Source organism: Rhea pennata, chromosome 6 (genome assembly GCF_028389875.1).
Source record: "Rhea pennata isolate bPtePen1 chromosome 6, bPtePen1.pri, whole genome shotgun sequence".
Taxonomy (NCBI): Eukaryota; Metazoa; Chordata; class Aves; order Rheiformes; family Rheidae; genus Rhea; species Rhea pennata.
Window position 1 is genome coordinate 42,371,292 of NC_084668.1, and position 16,980 is coordinate 42,388,271.

A 16,980-nucleotide genomic window follows, 5' to 3' on the forward strand; every position below is an offset into this window, starting at 1 on the left:
ATGCAAGTCGGAGAACCAAACTAAGAGTGAAATAATATTTGTGGAAGGAAAGTATAACGGATGCAGTTAGAACCCTGCTCACTGAGGGAGAAGGATTGTTGCATGCCGAGAGTAATGAGAAAACTTTGACATATTTAGGGAAAATAAGCTAAGCTTTCGGAAGACTTCACGCCATATGGAAATACAGAAAACTGTCTTTCACAACTACAAGTTTTGCAGATTGCTGCAACTTGACATCTGAAAGCAGTTTGAGAAAGGCAGTCAATGCTGTTTGTAGATGGAGGGCTCCAGAGGCTGGTGCAGGCTGGCTGGAGAGAGAGGCAAGAGCTGGATTTTAAGGGAGATGCTTACCTTCAGGGCAAAGGGTTTTCCGCTGAGGTTTGCTTTGCGAGATCTGCGGCAAGATTTATAGCTCTCAGATCTGTCTCCCCCAATGCAAGCAAGGAGGGAAGAGGGAGCTCAGTGCCCAGGTGGGTTGTCCATGAGATGGTCTGCTCCACATATTCCAGACAGCTTTGCTTGACTTTTGACTGTGAAGAAATCAGTATCATTTTTTTTTCCTTTGTGAATCACCAATTCCTGTCCAAGATCAGCTGGAAGCAACCGAAAGTTTTTCCACTTATCTGCTGGTCAAAGCCCTGAGTGAAATGATTGAAGAGAAGCAGGAGCTGCAAGCTCAATGGAGAGGCAAACGACTTGGGGGGTAATGCAGTTAATCTCTTCTTTCTGTGCATTGCCTAAACTCAGAGAAGGGTTCTTAGGAGCTCTGACTATCCTATAGCTGAAGTGCCAAACTTCCTTTAGGAAGCAGATGCATATGAGTGTTAGCAAGTGGCAGCAGGTATCAATTTTTTTTCTCCTGGTAGCAATATTCCCCAACACCAGCAAGCAGCTAAACATCCCAAAGTTCCTCATGGAACAGAAATCTTACCCTGGATGCATGTAAAGCTGTTAATTTTCTCATCTGATTCTATTTTGTCACCTGAGAAAAGCGTATTTATATGTATCAGTATCACAGGGGATATTATACTGTATGTGCAACATATACAAAATGAGCAGCGAAGTCACAGGTTTGCATGTAACTTGGACCTTTGTGCATAGGAAGCAGCTACAATCTGCAGCAATGCTTACTGGGCAATGATTTGGAAACAGTTTTCTTTCTATTTAGTATAGAAAATTCCTACATTTAACAGCATACTGTTCTGCCTTATGGCTTTATGCCAATAGGAAAAAGAAAAGGAATGTTTTCAGACATGGACTTTATATATAGCAGCATTGAGAATGCAAAGATGGTTTTGTGTAGTTTCTGCAGTTTTCGAATGACGTGTTTTTCATTAATGTAGCTTTTGAGCGGGAATTGATGGTATTTCAGGGTATTAGTCCCTACACCAGATGTTTCGAAACATTTGGTGAAATTCTCTGACCATTGCACCGCTAATATTTACTTCTGAAGGTAAAAGCCTTTCAGGGAATCTTCTGGAGAGAATTTGGTATGCCATGAGTAAAATGTTATTTCTTTCCAAGCAATGCAGAGAACTTCCCCCTCTCCTGGAGATTGCACCCGTTCCCTACAGTTTCCATCATTTTCGAGAGAAGCTTAAAAATTCCAGAGATGCCAAGTGTCTGCCCCTGACATGATAGGATTATTAATCTTAGAGAACTGCATCTGGGGTACAGTCAGTGGTAAAAAAAAAAACAGATCGAACACTTTGTGCCCTGTTAGCACTTAAAAGTCATTTTAAAATACTCTTTTGTTATTTCTAGATGGCTTCCTGTTCTTTTTTTCAGTGATCTCTTCTCATTTTTCTGATACAAGTAGCTGACTCCATAGCCTGAAAGACTTGGGTATAGATCCTGCAAAATTTAACTTCTGACAGAAGTAAGCCATGGGAAAAACTTTTGCAAGATAAGAGTGCTTGGTGTCTTTAAAGGGAGAAGGGGGTGACTTTCCTCATGCTCAAAGTCAAGATCTTTTCCAGAACTCCAAGGGCATGCCTTCACACACAAGTGTGGATAACGTTGACAAATTATATAGCTGCATTCGTATTAGTATACCCCATCTCTCAAATAAACACAGAGCGTTTCAGCAGGATATGTTAACTTGAGCAGCTTGCTAACTAGTGTTGGTTTCTGGACTGAAGCTGGCTTGTCCTGAGTTGCTTTATTGGGGAGATTGTCCACACTGGTCCATATAGACTTTCATTAAAATTGGTCATTAAAAAATTGGTTCATTAAAAAAGAACATTTTGATTTCTTCTGTGGTGGGCTGCTGCTTGCTAGGTGGAAGGAACAGAACAAATGAACTCAAACTTTTTCAGCTTTCTGGTCCAGGCAAACATTTTGGTCAAAAGCGATATCACAGATCTAGCTACAATCAGTGGACTCTGTTACGAGGTTTCACAGTATGAAAGCTACCGAGTCCTTTGAATATGCTGCTACAGCCAGCCTTGGCCTCCCTGCACCGTTACGTGCTATCCTCAATTTGGGAAGTTTACAGCTTTCCAATTGAATGTGGTTTCACACTAGTCAAACAGGAGATGAAAAGTCTATTGCCACCTGAACTTGACTGCATCAAGTTTCTTGGGGGAAGCCCTCTTGCACAGAACAGGCTTTTACCCAAAGCATTTTTTTTAACTTGCTGTCCTAAATTTAGGCTGCTTAAATTGTCCTTAAATTGGGCTGCCTTTTAATTTTAGGTATTCTGAAGGCTGAGCATTTGACGTTAGCGGCAGAAAAGGCGCTGTTCGCTGCCTGACAAGTAAATGTAGGCACTATCTGAGAAATTAGCATTCATAACATGTGATTCCTTTTGCTGTATATGGTCTCTTAACAAAATTTAGCAGGTATATGAAAGAACGACGTTGCATTTAAATGTAAATCATATTGGGAATAACCCAATTGTATACTCAGTTGTATACACACAATATCTTTGGATTAATCTTTCTCCTTAAGTTTCATATTTGAAAACATGAAGCAATCCATGTGAGAATGGTTTGTAAAAATGAATATGTGATTGGTATGTAGTTTGGTGGCATGTTACCTCCAAATGTGATACCTCTGCTGTGCTTGCGTGAACTTCAAATGATGCTGAATATTCATTTTTAGCCTGGTTGTGTTCCTTCAGACATGTTGGATGCTTGGCCTATTGCTCTGCCTCATTTCAGAGGGTGACAAAGAACTGGACTGCCCAGTCTGCTTCACTGCCTTATTCACTGATATTTAAATCTAGTCAAAGGGAGCTGAACCAGAAATTGTGCACTGAAATGGTTGCTAAAGCCACATGTCCGCAGTCGTGTTGACCATTGTGGGGGACTGTAGGAGCAAAGCAGAAAGTTATGGAACAAGTAATCTGCCTCACTTGTGGGTTAGTTTTTCAACACCCTCTTTCTTTGGAGGATATGTTACTCAGACATTTCATAGTCAGCCTTTCTGTCTCTTCTCCTTTTTCCAGATAATTGTATGGTTCTTGGATAAACAAAGACTCCCTACTGCAGTACAGACTTTGTCTTTAAGTATCTTCTTGCAGTGAGTAGTATCATCATAACCAAAGGACTTGGTGTAACCAAGGCAAGCACGTACAACTTTAAGGCCCCTGAGAATAATGTGCTTCTGAGCAGAGGATGGCCTCTCCCTTTGCTCCATCCTTCAATATTCCCATGCTTGTTAAATGTCCCTTTGCGAAGAATGAGTTGGGAACAACTCCTTTCCAGAAACTAGATAAAAACCAATTTCAGTGTAGCACAAAGAAAAAAACACATAGTGTTTTTTTTTTTTTCTAAGTTCTTACTTAAATATACCCTCTGTTCACTCAAGACTTTGCATGGCATTGTCATCTACCATAGACACATCAGTGTAGGAAGCAGGGGATCTTGGAGAAGGTGACTTACCTCTAGGGACCATAAGAATGTCTTTGGGAAGATGGACGTTTGTTTTTGTAAAGAACAGCTGCTCATTGTGAAACAAACTCCTCTCAATAGCTGCAGGAAGATGGTCAGCCCTCCACGTTTCCTACTTCAGGTGCAAGGTGCACAGATTTGTCCTCACCTTCAATTTAGGTGCATGTGAAGCACATCAGAGCTGGATGCAAAAGGGTTGTTGCCCCAGCCACACATGCGCACACACCTTTTGAGAGGAATAGTGGGAGAAAGAACTGCATGCCAGGTGCTACAAATGCAGCCTATGGCTTTCTCCCAAGGCTTGCAACTAATCTAATTCTCAAGGAAGCATAAAAAACTAGCCTGGAGTTGGCAGTCAGAGAGTGGAAAGCACATATATACATACTTTCTCAGTAGTATACCTTCACATCTGTGCAGGGGTTAGAGGGATGAAGCTGCTGCTTCATTAATGAAATGCAAACCGTCAGGCTGTTAGGAGAGGGGAAAGGGGATGGGAAAAAAATAGATTATCATATATCTGTGTATATATATTATGAATAATTACATATCTGTGTATAAAATGCCAAACTGTTAACATAGTATCTTTCAGCCTGTAGCTGGCAATCCGGAAACTTGACCGTTGTTCCCCTTTCCAAAGCTGTTAAACCTGAGCCTCATAAACGTGAACCCCAGACGTTGTTGGTAGGTTATGTCTAAGCGAGATGAGTTGCTTGCCCGGGTAGTTGTCAGCTGAGATAGACTGTTTTTCTCCTGCTATAGTGAAGAACAAATGGCTGTGGAGAATTCTGGCACGGGGCTGCCTGCTGCCTACCTCTCTGACAGCTGGAAATGGGCACGCTGAATATACGTATGTTCAGCTGGTGATACGTCCAAGAAAAGAGATGATAGACATTTGTTCTCCCCTGCAGTATTTTCAGGTTTTTGTGTCTAGGAAACCTTACTGCTTGGCTCCTGCTGAAAACCACAACTTTTTCTCCCCCCCACCCTTCTCCCAGTACAACCAATTACTTCTAACTAGCCTCCAGTGTTCCTGCAGATATCTTCCGTACAAATCTAATAGCTTTGCCCTTGGAATTAAAGCACTGCCAAGAGAGAGGCCTGTAACTGGAGCAATAGCCTGAAAATCCAGTAAACAGGATGGGGAGATCGTGAAGTAGAGGATCTGGCCAAAATAAAAAAGCAACATTGAAGTTGCTGTAAAATAACCAAATAAAATAGAACTTCTCCAAGAATTCAGTCAAAATCTATGCCTTTCTGTCCACCTCTCTGCTGAGATTTTGGTGGATGAAGGTAGTTTTACACTGCTCTCCACTAATTGCAATGAAATATGGAAAATACACCTTTTAAAGACCTAGGAGTCGTAGTCCATTATCCTTTAAAACCACACGTACTTTGCAGATTTTAATCAGTTTTATCACATTGTGTGAACTAAATGACAGAAGCATCATTAAGGTGGCTGTTGCAGAGGAAGGAAGAACCTGATGCATGTGGGCGGGGAGAACTGTGTCCTGCTTTGGGGGAAAGAATAAGGTAGTATTTGCAAGATAACTGGGATGCCGGAAGGATGCACCTCCTCTAGAAGCTCCCGGAGGGGTTATGCAAGATTTAATAACATGTCTTAATGGAATACACCCTCGTTCTTTTTGACAAACGGAATCTTTGTTGTCAGCAGTACTCACTTTCCAGGAGGATGCTGGCTTTCTTTTGGTTGGATACATGTGGAATATTGCAGACCACTGCTTTTCCATTTTTGCAGCAATGGCTAAAGGAAACTTTTATTTCCACTGTGCTAAAAATGAAGTTTCTTTGTGCAGTGGAAGTTTGGAACATGCTTACTGAAATGGTACTGGTTGATTCCCTCCATGTTCTCGAAAGACATACTTGAGAACTTAACTGGACAGAATTGAGGAATACAACTGGCAAAATCTACTACACTGCTGAGTCCTTACGGTTGGCTGAAAATTGATAAATACCTTAAAATGCACTACATTCTCCTTGCTACATTTATTCCTGTTAACATACGCTAAAGGAGCTCCAGAAGCCTGAACTACAGGTACAGTTGAACATTTGTGCAGTTTTCATAAATAGTGGAAGCAGTGACATTAAACATATGCAGGGATCCCTATAGTTACAAATATTTACAAGTGTTTATTTTGGCAGGAGCACCTTACTCAGATTTTCCTTGCTATATTCACTAATGCAGAATGCCTGTTTGTCACACACCATGCTCCTCAAATTGATACTGGAATTACTCTGAATGCAAGGGATTTCCCTTGGCGTATCACTTTGTATTCCACAAACATTTGAATTTCATTACGGTTAAGAAAAACATACCACTTCAGCTATGGGTAATTAACATGCAGGCATTGCGGAATTGGCATTGATACATTTACCAGTGAGAGAAATCTGTAGCAGCATCTTCTATTGTGTTCTGCAGTATGTGAACAAGATCTTAGCCCAGTAATTAATAATCCTTATCAGAGCTACCTGAGCATCCTTTGATGTGCCATGAAGTGAAGTTCAAGAGATGCTTTTGAATTCCTAACTCAGACAGTTTCTAGAGGACCCAGGTGGTGGGAGATGGTGTTCCACTGAAATAGGCTTCTGAAATATTTTGTTTCTTGCGTATCAGTATTTTTTTTTTCCAATGAGACAGTCAAGTGAAGGTTTAATGTCAGAACAAAGCTAAAATGTATGGGTATTATCTTGTCAGAAGTTTGGTGTGTGTAGCAGGAGGGGGGGAATAAAACTGTATGGCAGTTAACCACACGCTTTTCTGCATGTTCGCTACCTCTTAAAATGTGCCTACATTACTTTAACTGAAACAGAAAAGCTAATGTTCTTCTGGAGTTTCAGTTTATTTTTTGCATAGGAAAGCTTTCTGCATGTTATCAGATTTCCTGTTTCTCTTGTTTAGTCATTCTGTAGTGGATTCTCTTGCTATTTATGATCTTGCTGTTTATGATTTTTTTTTACAAAGCATTAGCAGAAAGACACATTTGAAAAAGAGAAAATTAAATTGTAACCCCCTCCAAAAATTTTTAAAGGGAAACAGGGACACAGTCTAGTGTGCATAGAGTTCTTAAAGCTTATGTTTTCAAAGCACAGAGAAATTGTGAGACTTTAGTACAGATAATTCTGTTCCCTGTGACTACAATATAACCGACATGGATAGCAAGAGCAGCAAGGACGAGCAATGAAAGCCTCGGCTTGGGGTAGCATCCTAAATCCTTATCCAAGCTTGGAGACGGAGGAAAAGCCCATGTGCAGTCTGTGCTGTAGGATCTTCACTGCAGTTGCCTGAGCTGGCTAGGTTAAAGCTAGCAAGGCAGCTGGCCACATCACTATCATGCCTTGCCTTTGCTGAGTGTGCATGCCATATATTTCCTGTCAATAGTATCTTATGTAGTTTGTTTTCATGCCTAAGTGTAGAAAAATATTTATGCTGTAAGAATTCAGATAGGCTACGAAAGTGAGTTGTTCAGTCACTTTCTGAGGCTCCAGCAGACAACAAAAAAGTGAATTCATGGATAAGATTGGAGAGGTTACTTCACTCTTTAAGCTTGGAAAGATTTGTAGCTATATTAAGAATGTTTTTTATGGAAACTAAGGTCAAAATTCAACAGAAAAAACATCTTCAATGAAACTTCTATACGCCATCCAGATAGAAATCTGTCTTTTCATTTACTTTTCACTACAGATGTCAACGAAAACACGATTCCTTCTAAAGCATCTTAATGTATGTAAAACATTACAGGAAGTATAGCATGCAAAGCTTAGGAGACTGCAGATGGAGAGAAAAGGCTCCTTATTTCATAAAAAATAACAAAAGCTGTTTTAACATATTGTGCATTAAATATTGTTCATTTGCATACTTTCTATGGGTACGTTATAAAAGCCCACCATGTGGTGGACTTGTTGGAAGTCTGAAGTGATACTCTGTCCCCAAATGGAAACATGTTAGTGGAAGTGACAACTTACACACCAAAAAAGGCCGATTGCCTCTGTGGGCTTTTTGCTTTTACTTTTGTAGGTGGTTAGAATCTGAATAACTTCTTTTTTTTTTTGTTTATGTAAAATTTATTGGAATTGAGAGGAGGTAGAATCACTGGTAACTTGGGTTTGGTGTTTTACAACAGTCTGCACACTTTGAATCAACAGCAGCAACTTACTTGATCACGTTTCCAGCAGATAGCCAGGCAGATTGCAGAATACTAGTTGAACTATTTTTTTTTTGCCTGCTTTTATAGAATTGTATAATTTTAATGTATCCCCAGCTAAAACACTTGATGGTACAAATGTATAATAACAGAAATTAAACAAAGAAACTCCTGTCAAAAGTTAAATAAAAAATATTGAAAAGGAAGAAGAAAAATCATTGATACGTAGGGTTGAAGTCTTACATGCACATGCGCATATTGTATTAAGTTTTGGAGAAGAGTGGAGACACGTTCCCATCTTACTAACTATGCCAGAAGTGGCTCAAGCTCTTTCCAGGATTTTGCGAACCTCAGACAGTGGGTGGTATCTGAGCATAGATACCCATTAAGTCAAGGCTCGGAGAAGTCTCCTGTATCGCCAGAGCCTACATAACATTAAAGGTTTTGAAAAGTAATGTTGCCAGCTTCCAATCAATCTGCCAGTTTATAAGCTGCCAACATAAAGATTGCAGGGCGGGCGTAATACGATCATGGGATCCTGCTCCAGGGAGCAAACATGCTCCTGCATTCAGAGTGATTTGCATTGGGCAATGAGAGCAGGCCAAGCACTTGATTACAGAGGTACCTTGCTGAACAAGGGGCAGATGAAACTGGGAAGAAGCAGCAGAGTGACAACGATCTTTCTTAGGATGAGTTGGTGGTATCTTAAATCTTAGTTTGAGCTTTTTCTGAACTTGCTTGGTGTTTTTCAAGGGAGAAGCCCTGCCCTGGAGCAGTGCTTGTTGCAGGCTGCATGGAAATCCATTCACACCTAAAGAAGTGACAAGCTCTTGCTGCTTGTCATTCGTCATCTGTTTCTCCTCAGGACATCTCACTCCTGGCCTACTCTTAGTATGCAGGTTGTTCTCTAAGTGCTGGCAGGTACTTCTCTGTGGCCTGGAGGAGCTCCCAGGAAAACTACTCCTGGATCCACAAAGGATACATTCTGGGAGATGGTTCGCCCCAAATTTTGCAGGAGGTTGGTGTGCATACACAGCTTCTAGGTGCCTGGATTTGATCCGTGGGACTTTGAGAAGTGGTGAGCACAACCGTGATGAGCTGTCAGGGCTCAACCCCTTTGGTGGTGAAGCCCAGAGAGCTAAGGCTTGGAAGATCTCATGGTTTTACTGTGTGGTTATGTGGGAGCAACTTTGACTTGCTTCTGCTTCCCGTCTACAAAAGGCAGTGGTAATAGTATTGTGGTGCCAGATTTTCCAGCCACCAGTGTTTTAGTTGTAGTTGCGGGCTTGGCTGATTTCGATGTCTAGCACTACTTTTTCAGCCTAACTACAAAACCCACCATGGGGCAGTAACTGGAAGCAGTGGGAAGGCACTAGGTCACCTCGCAAAACTCTTTAACAAATTTATCCTCAAAACCCCAGGGCTGGAAACTCCCCATGTGGTTTCATGATCAACTTAAGCTGAGGTGAGACTGAGTCGCTGTTGAAGGGTCTTTTCTCCATCACCTCCTGTGTGTGGCTGTGCTGTGAGTTTGGGCTACTTGCTAGGCCAAGGCAACCAAGCAATGAAAAAGAAAAAAAAAAAAAAAGATGTTACTGCTTGCACAAAAATCGAGGCAGACCCAAGATGGCCCTGCAGCAGTGGATGGAGGCTGTGACCAGCCATCTCAGTGGCAGGCTGAAGCTCATCCTTGGTTTGGAGAGTCGATTGGCAAAGTCAAGGGAGGAAAGCAGCACCTTTTGTGCTCTTGTTGGTGTTCCCAGCCTACCAAGTGCTGTGTCCTTGACAATATTGATGAAAAAGTGGGTGCCAAAACCTGACTTTTTAAAATCAGCTTAGTCAAAGCAAAACGATCCAGAGAGTTCTAGATAACACTTATCCATTTTGTTGTCTACTTGCAGCATGAAGACCTTGTAAAAATTAGGTAGTCTCTGTCCAGGGTTTTGTAAAGTGCTGTTATGCACAAAGCACTGTGTTAAAGGAGCCTTTGGTGCTTCAAATCTTGAACATACAGTTTTATGAAAGCTTGGAAAATCTTGATCTCAGTTGGGCAACCTATCTTGAAATTCTCTCTATGAACATATCTGGGGATGAGGTAAATCCCTCTTTAAGTGATTGTTGAAAGATATTTTATAATTGACCTCAGGAACTGGTGATGTTGATTAGTCTTTTTGCATTAGCTTGAAGTTTGAGGGTTGTGCAGTGGACAAGGAAAGTGACCGGTGCTGGATAAAGATAGGAAGATACCCCAGTCCCTGACTACTCTTCTGTACACACAGAGAGAGACTTTGGAGCGACCAGTGTGCAGTCATATAATTAAAGGCTTATTCAAACAAGCTTACATATGAGGGAACTGAACTGATCTTGCAAAGCCCAACACATGGTGTATTTTGGTTCAAGTGTCTGACTTGGGAAGCTTACTAGTACTTCTTCAGTGAAGGCTTATCCCATGATGAGCATATAAGTATTCATAATTAACATGTCTTATGTCCCTATGAGGAACTTTGTCGCTTGACAAAGGACATGCTCTTTTTCTGCTTCTCCAAATTAAACAGTGTTATTGGCAGCTGATGGTAACTTATGTTTTAGCGCTGGGAAGTCTGACTGTGTTAATTTGATTCTTTTTTTTTCCTCTTCCCTTCTCCACAGCAGCAGCAGGAGATGCTGGCAATGAAGCATCAGCAGGAACTCTTGGAGCACCAGAGGAAGCTGGAGCAACACCGGCAGGAGCAAGAACTGGAGAAGCAGCATCGAGAGCAAAAGCTTCAGCAGCTAAAAAACAAAGAGAAAGGAAAAGAGAGTAAGTAGCAAAAGCTCTGTTGTTTCAGTGATGACAAGCAGAGTAGATGAATGGAAACCATAAAACTTCCACTCTGCTAGCTATATAAAACTAATGAAATCTTCATGATAGCCTCTCTGCAGAGCTCAACTGCACAGGAAGCTTGTGTAAACTCTTAAGAGGTACTGAGGGGAGAAGAAAAGTATAGTTCCATGCTTTATCTTCATTTTTGTCTTACTAAATGCCATTTTAGCATATTTTGAAAGGAAGAGTATCATCTCTTTATTAGATTTAACATTTTTTAAAGTATTTTTGGCAGCATTCCTAATGGAGACAGAATATTAAAACCATAAAATGTGCCAGATGCACACTGCATTTTTCCCTTTCTTTTTTTTTTTTTTTTTTTAATTTCATTCTTTTAAACTGTATCTAAGTTCTCAGATTTTAGCTTGAAAGTGTTTTCATTCAGAAAGTAGGGTTTTTTTTATGAGGTACAGATTGTGGTTGACTCTTGCATACTTTTCTGTGGTTATTATATACTTCACAAGATTCAGTGAAATGATTATGGTCTCACAAAAATCCCTTATCAAAGACATTTGGTTTCTTGTTCTTTTTTCTTCAGACGAGAATTGGAGGAAAAAAATACCTTGCAAAGTTGTAGTATCAGTTCATTAGTTCTTCCTTCCACATGAAATGAGGAAGTATGTGGTGGAAGAAGCTGAGATGCCTTGAGGGAGACAGGAGATAAGACACTGGCTGGGGACTAGCAATGAGATAAGGCTTCAAGAAGGACTTTACTAGCAGAAAAGTAATGAGGACTAGGGGAAAATAAGCTGAAGTTTGAATCCTACACTCTGCATATGAATTTTGCAGGGATAGACTTGAAGCTCTTGAAGCTGCATTCAGAATAAAGGAAAGTATGGATCAACCCCAAATCTTAGCAAAGCAGTTCATAAAAATTCAGAATTCATTTTTTATTTTTTTAAATAGCCAGAAAAATACTGAAGGATCAAAATTCACCTTTAAAAAAAGGAGTTCAACGTTCAGGAATGAGTAAAGGTGATGATAATGTAGGTTGGTTACTGTGATGTCCATGCTGGCTGCCATGCAAGTTACTTTCCTTTATCCTTTGGCTATGTTGTATTATTTTCTTAAGTAAAGACAATCAGTTTGAACTGGATAAAAGTATTTCCACTTCACTCTGTCTTTCTCATCAGCTGTTGACATTGTATCAATATTTTGTTTGATCATCTGCAAAATTTATCTCTGTTTACAATAGTAAACAAACTGTACAAATAACAAAAATGCCCAAATCTCTTAAAATAACAAAGGGTTCTGAAGCACCTTTTTCAAGAAAATATGAGGGTAAAGAAAAGAATAGAACTTGGGGATGTTAAGTTGAAGATCCTGTTCCCATGACTACAGTTTTATTTTTAAAATACTTTAATTTAAGAAGTGCTATGATAATCACTAGCAGCTAAGCTCTCTAGAATACTTAAGTTATTTTTCTCACATCAGAAAATTTTGTTAAGCATAACACAACTAAAATAGTCCTAATCTGAAATATGAAGAGTGTGTAACAGATAAAGAATATAGTTTATTCGTCCTCCCTCCCCCATCGTTGGAAGCCAAAATGTATTTTTTCATACTTTTTAGAAGGTAAATCACAAATAGATTTACATAATATCAGTACCTTAATTTCTCTTCTGAGGAGTCTTAACCTGGTCCTTCTGAACTGAAATCTGCCATCATAATGCTTTTGATCAAAAGCATGACTTCCAAAAGAAGGAAAAAATTTATCATGCTGACATTCTTTTCTCATGTCATAAAGGATAATAAGCACTAGTTGGTCTTCCTGTCTTCCCACTGTTACCATTGAGCCTAGAACAAGGTCTGTGTATGGGTTTCCAGACACGCATCATCTATCTCTGTCTCAGTCCTTCTGGGTATTAAATCCCAGGTTGCTCAGGCAGCTTTTGACTGATCCACATTGGATTTTTCTACTGCAAGTTAACTGATTATGGCTAGCCCATACTGTCATTAAATACTTTTGCCGATTAATTCCCCTTTATTCTGTTCCTCTCTACATGCATTGTGCAGCCTCTTCTTTGCAGAGGAGCTTGGTGCTGCTTCTTACTACTTTTATTCTGGTCCTCTTGCTTCTACCCTTACCTTATCCTGTATTCCGTTCCAATATGATCTTGGGTCAAGATATATTTTATTTTTCTCTCTGCCATAGTCATCTGTCTCAAACTAATTTAGACCTGTTCTCTCCATAGTACTTTGCTTGCTGCAGACCTCTTTCACAGCTTTTTGCTCCCTGCTCCTCCTAGGCACTCAGTCACTCCAGAACGAATGTGCCATAGTTTGTATTTTGCTACTTGTTTTTTCCCCCTTTTCATCCTTTTACTCTACTATGTCTTTCACTTCTGTTAGGGTTGAACGTCTTACTTTCCACCTGCAAACTCACACCTGCACCTACAGTTTTTTGAGGTCTGACTTCTGCAGCACTCTTTGCTGATACACCTTCCTGACATACAATGTCATGTACACAACAGGTTGGACCTTTCTACTTTGGACTTCTTCCTTAACATCCATACTGGAAGCTGTGCAGTGCTTCTGCCTGTATGTAGGACTTGGTCTAAAATAATTCAGTATAGAATGTAAAAAGTGATTTAGGCTTTTTTTTCCCCCTCCCATTGATTTTTCAACTGAAGGGTCAAGGGCTAAATACGAGTCAGCACATCTCACATGGCAGATTTATCTATGGCTCTGGCAGGGTTTTATCTTGTTTTGCATACTTGGGACCTGTCAGCTTCTAATTAAAGAAGAAGAAATGCCAGTGAAGCTTTTGCAAACTTCAAGATCTAAAAACGTTTGCCTTGAAACCTCTTAAATAATGTCAGATTTATCCAAAGCCCATATAACACAGGCATGTTCAGTTATTTTAAAGATGTGAATAATTTAGAGGTGAGAATTTTTGGAGCGATAAGACCTTTATTCTTGGATTCCTGGATTTGTTGTCCATTTTAGTCTAGTCATGTGCTTTGCTATGAATTCATATACAGCTCCTCTGTTGAACTTTCTGCTGGAGCACTTTTCAAACCTACATTTTGTAGAAATAGTGAGATAGACAGTACTCCACAAGAGCGAATTTTCAATTTTTTCAACCCTGCCTTAATGTTCAAGCAACATTAAATCTTCAGGCAGTGCTTTGTAGATATATTGCAGTTTTCTTCTTTTGTGGAGATACAGAAAAGTTGAGCAGAATGCAGGAGGCAGAAGGTCACCTTGTCATATTTGGAGTTTTTTGTTCCCGGTAGAGCAGACCGTTTTGCTGGCCTTCTGATTTTTTTGTAGCCCAGATATTTTCCTTTGGAATTTTTTGGTTTACACTGTGGTATAGATAAACCATCATTTTGCACATGTGCTGCTGGTCAAGCTTTCTATGCATTGCTCCATCAGAAACTCTGCCTGCAAATCTGTTCTGTCAACTGAATGATAATTTTAATCGATCATCACAGTAAAACAGACTGGTCTCTTATTGTGGAGCAAATAATGATTAGAAATTACACAGTTGACATTTTAGTTCTACACTTCAAAATTACTGACTGTTTTTTTACTGTTAGATTTTCTATTTGAAGAAATAGATTGCACACTTGTAAATGAATTGGAAAATTATGTAGGTCTTATTGTACACAGATACTTTTGAACAAAGAGGTCCTTATTTACAAGATTTTTCAAGACAAAATCTACATATGAGACATTTGTCTCATTCCCCTTCTGCTTGCAGATGTGACATTTAAAACTTGAGTGCACACAAGACCCTTTTTCTTAAATACCTTTGATTAAAAGAAAGCTGGAATACCTAATATAAGTGCTTTATTCTAAGTGTACTTCTATGAAAGTGTGAAAATCCTCTTCAGAAATCTTTTATAGTAAAATGATAAATCTCTGATTAAATCTCCATTTTTAAACATAGGTTGTGCTTACATGCAAAGCCAAAGGAAAAGAAAAGGAGAGCTCCTTATTTTGAGGCACTTTGTTCTTTTCCCTTTGAAAGAAAAGTTCTCTACTGGTTTGAGAATCAAAGATTTAATTCTGAATGTTTAATTCTTAAAGCATGTGAATTTTTATTTATTTCTGTTTTCATCCAAAGTGCATTGGTTAAATAACCTTTCTTTTACATTATTATTGACATTTCAGGTGCAGTGGCAAGCACAGAAGTAAAGATGAAGTTGCAAGAATTTGTCTTGAATAAAAAGAAAGCTTTGGCACACCGGAATCTCAACCATTGTATATCCAGTGATCCTCGCTTCTGGTATGGGTAAGTGGTACTGGGCTTATCTTAATGATTCAGCCGGTGCCACCTTTTTTCACAGTTGCTGGAGATGTGGGGAATAAAGCTAATATGTTTATTGGATGAAGCACTATGATAGTAGAGCTAGGGTTTGGCTTTTATTTTACAAAATAACTAAAATGCTTTTGTCAGTGGGTTTCCATAGGAGTAATTCTCATATCGTCTGTGATGGTCACATATTTCTGTGAGCAGAGGTCTTTGTTCTCTTCTTTAGTCCATGATTATTCAGATTAGCGTATTTCACTATCTAGACCAACCTTTATAAGTTACCTAGTTTTTTATCCCAATTTGATCCCACCAGATGTAAGAAAATTTGAACTTCATGAAAACAGGGAAGATGCTTTTTATGTTTACTGAGTTGCAATTTGGGATAGTTGATCTAGGATTGCATTTTTAAAGCCTTGAATGCTTACCTCTCATCTTGAGCTCTAAAGGCTTGAAATGCTGAAGTGTCATTTTCAGAAAAATTCTAGCATTATTTCACAAGGATGAGATTATTAAATTTATATATCTATGAAATAACTTTATCTGATCTGAGATTTGAAAATTTTATGGCTATGGCACTGTTTAAAGTACTGAAATATTGCTAATTTATACAAAGATAATATTTAAGCCCCACTAGGTCAGTAGCAGAAGAAATAGGTGAAACTGAATTTCAATCAAGAGGAAACAATTATTATTTTAGATAACTGATTTTCCACTGTTCTCCTTAATTGAGAGTAACCAGGAAATTTGTGTATTTTGTTAAAAGTAGTTGAAGACTCTGGGAGCTACTATGTTCTCCATTTTTCCCATCAGTTAAATGCCAAGTTTTTAAGGCAAAAGTAGCATTAAATGAAATAAATGGAATTAAGAGTAATAAGCGAAAGTTTTCTTCTAAAATCTTTGATCCTTTGGCCCTATGGAAACCTGACATATAATTGTCATTATGTATGAATTTCATCTATTAGAAAGAAGAAAAGGAAATTTGGGAGTGGTTTGAATTCCTTACATTCTGCAGTTTTCAATTAACTGCTTTTTCATACAGATTACAACATTCAGAGCTGAGCTGAAGAACAGTGGTCTTAAATATCATGTATGTTTAAGCATCAAGGAGGAAACAAGAAATTATTTAGCCTAGTTCTGCTTAAGGGTTCAGTATGTTCCCTGCCTCGTTTGCAGCTAATGCTGAATGCAGGTACGTTGTTAAGCTTTCTTGCAATGTGCATGAGTCTGAAGACCACTTTCCTCCTCTCTGCTGATAAAGGGATGCCAGCAGCTAGAGACAACATGCTAACTGCTGCACAGGGGGCCATCGCGTTTCTCCTGCATTTAACAGGCTTGCTCCTTTCTGCTCTTTACTGCGTTGTAGCTTCGCGGTGGAGAGAGGATCAACATTTTGGTTTCCAATGCCAGAAAGAGCCTCAGAGGCCTAACAGATCTTTGGTAGGGTCATGTTTAAGTGATAAATTGCAACCAGACATGAGCTCCTTCTGCTCAAACTTTGAAGAAGGCAGTTGGAAGACAAGCAGCATAGTTGTAGAATTTTATCTCCCAGCGGAGACTTTTTAAAAGCAGTCCCTTGCATGTTAAGGCACAAATTGAAGATTTTAAGTTTCCATTCTATTCTTTAAAGGACCTTTTAACTGATTATGTATTAGTATTTGTTTGTATAGCATCTCATAGGTTACCACTGCAGTTACAGAGATATTCATGTCCGCACATGCTTCTGGATTTAGTTGGGTGGTATTCAGATTTAATGCACACAAACCATGCTTGCAGAAGATAGCCTTGATGTTCCTACTG

General features: G+C 39.3%; 1 protein-coding gene across 6 annotated transcripts in view; it reads left to right on the plus strand.

The window, feature by feature from the left end:
• The window catches only part of HDAC4 (histone deacetylase 4), a 270,190-nt gene that overhangs the window by 154,845 nt on the left and 98,365 nt on the right, over positions 1-16,980 (plus strand). For 5 of the 6 annotated variants that reach the window (XM_062578420.1, XM_062578418.1, XM_062578423.1 and 2 more), the window contains 2 exons: positions 10,706-10,856; positions 15,042-15,162. In XM_062578420.1, the coding sequence (XP_062434404.1) occupies positions 10,706-10,856; positions 15,042-15,162 (272 nt within the window). The remainder of the gene's footprint in view (positions 1-10,705; positions 10,857-15,041; positions 15,163-16,980) is intronic. The other variant, XM_062578422.1, reaches the window with a different exon arrangement.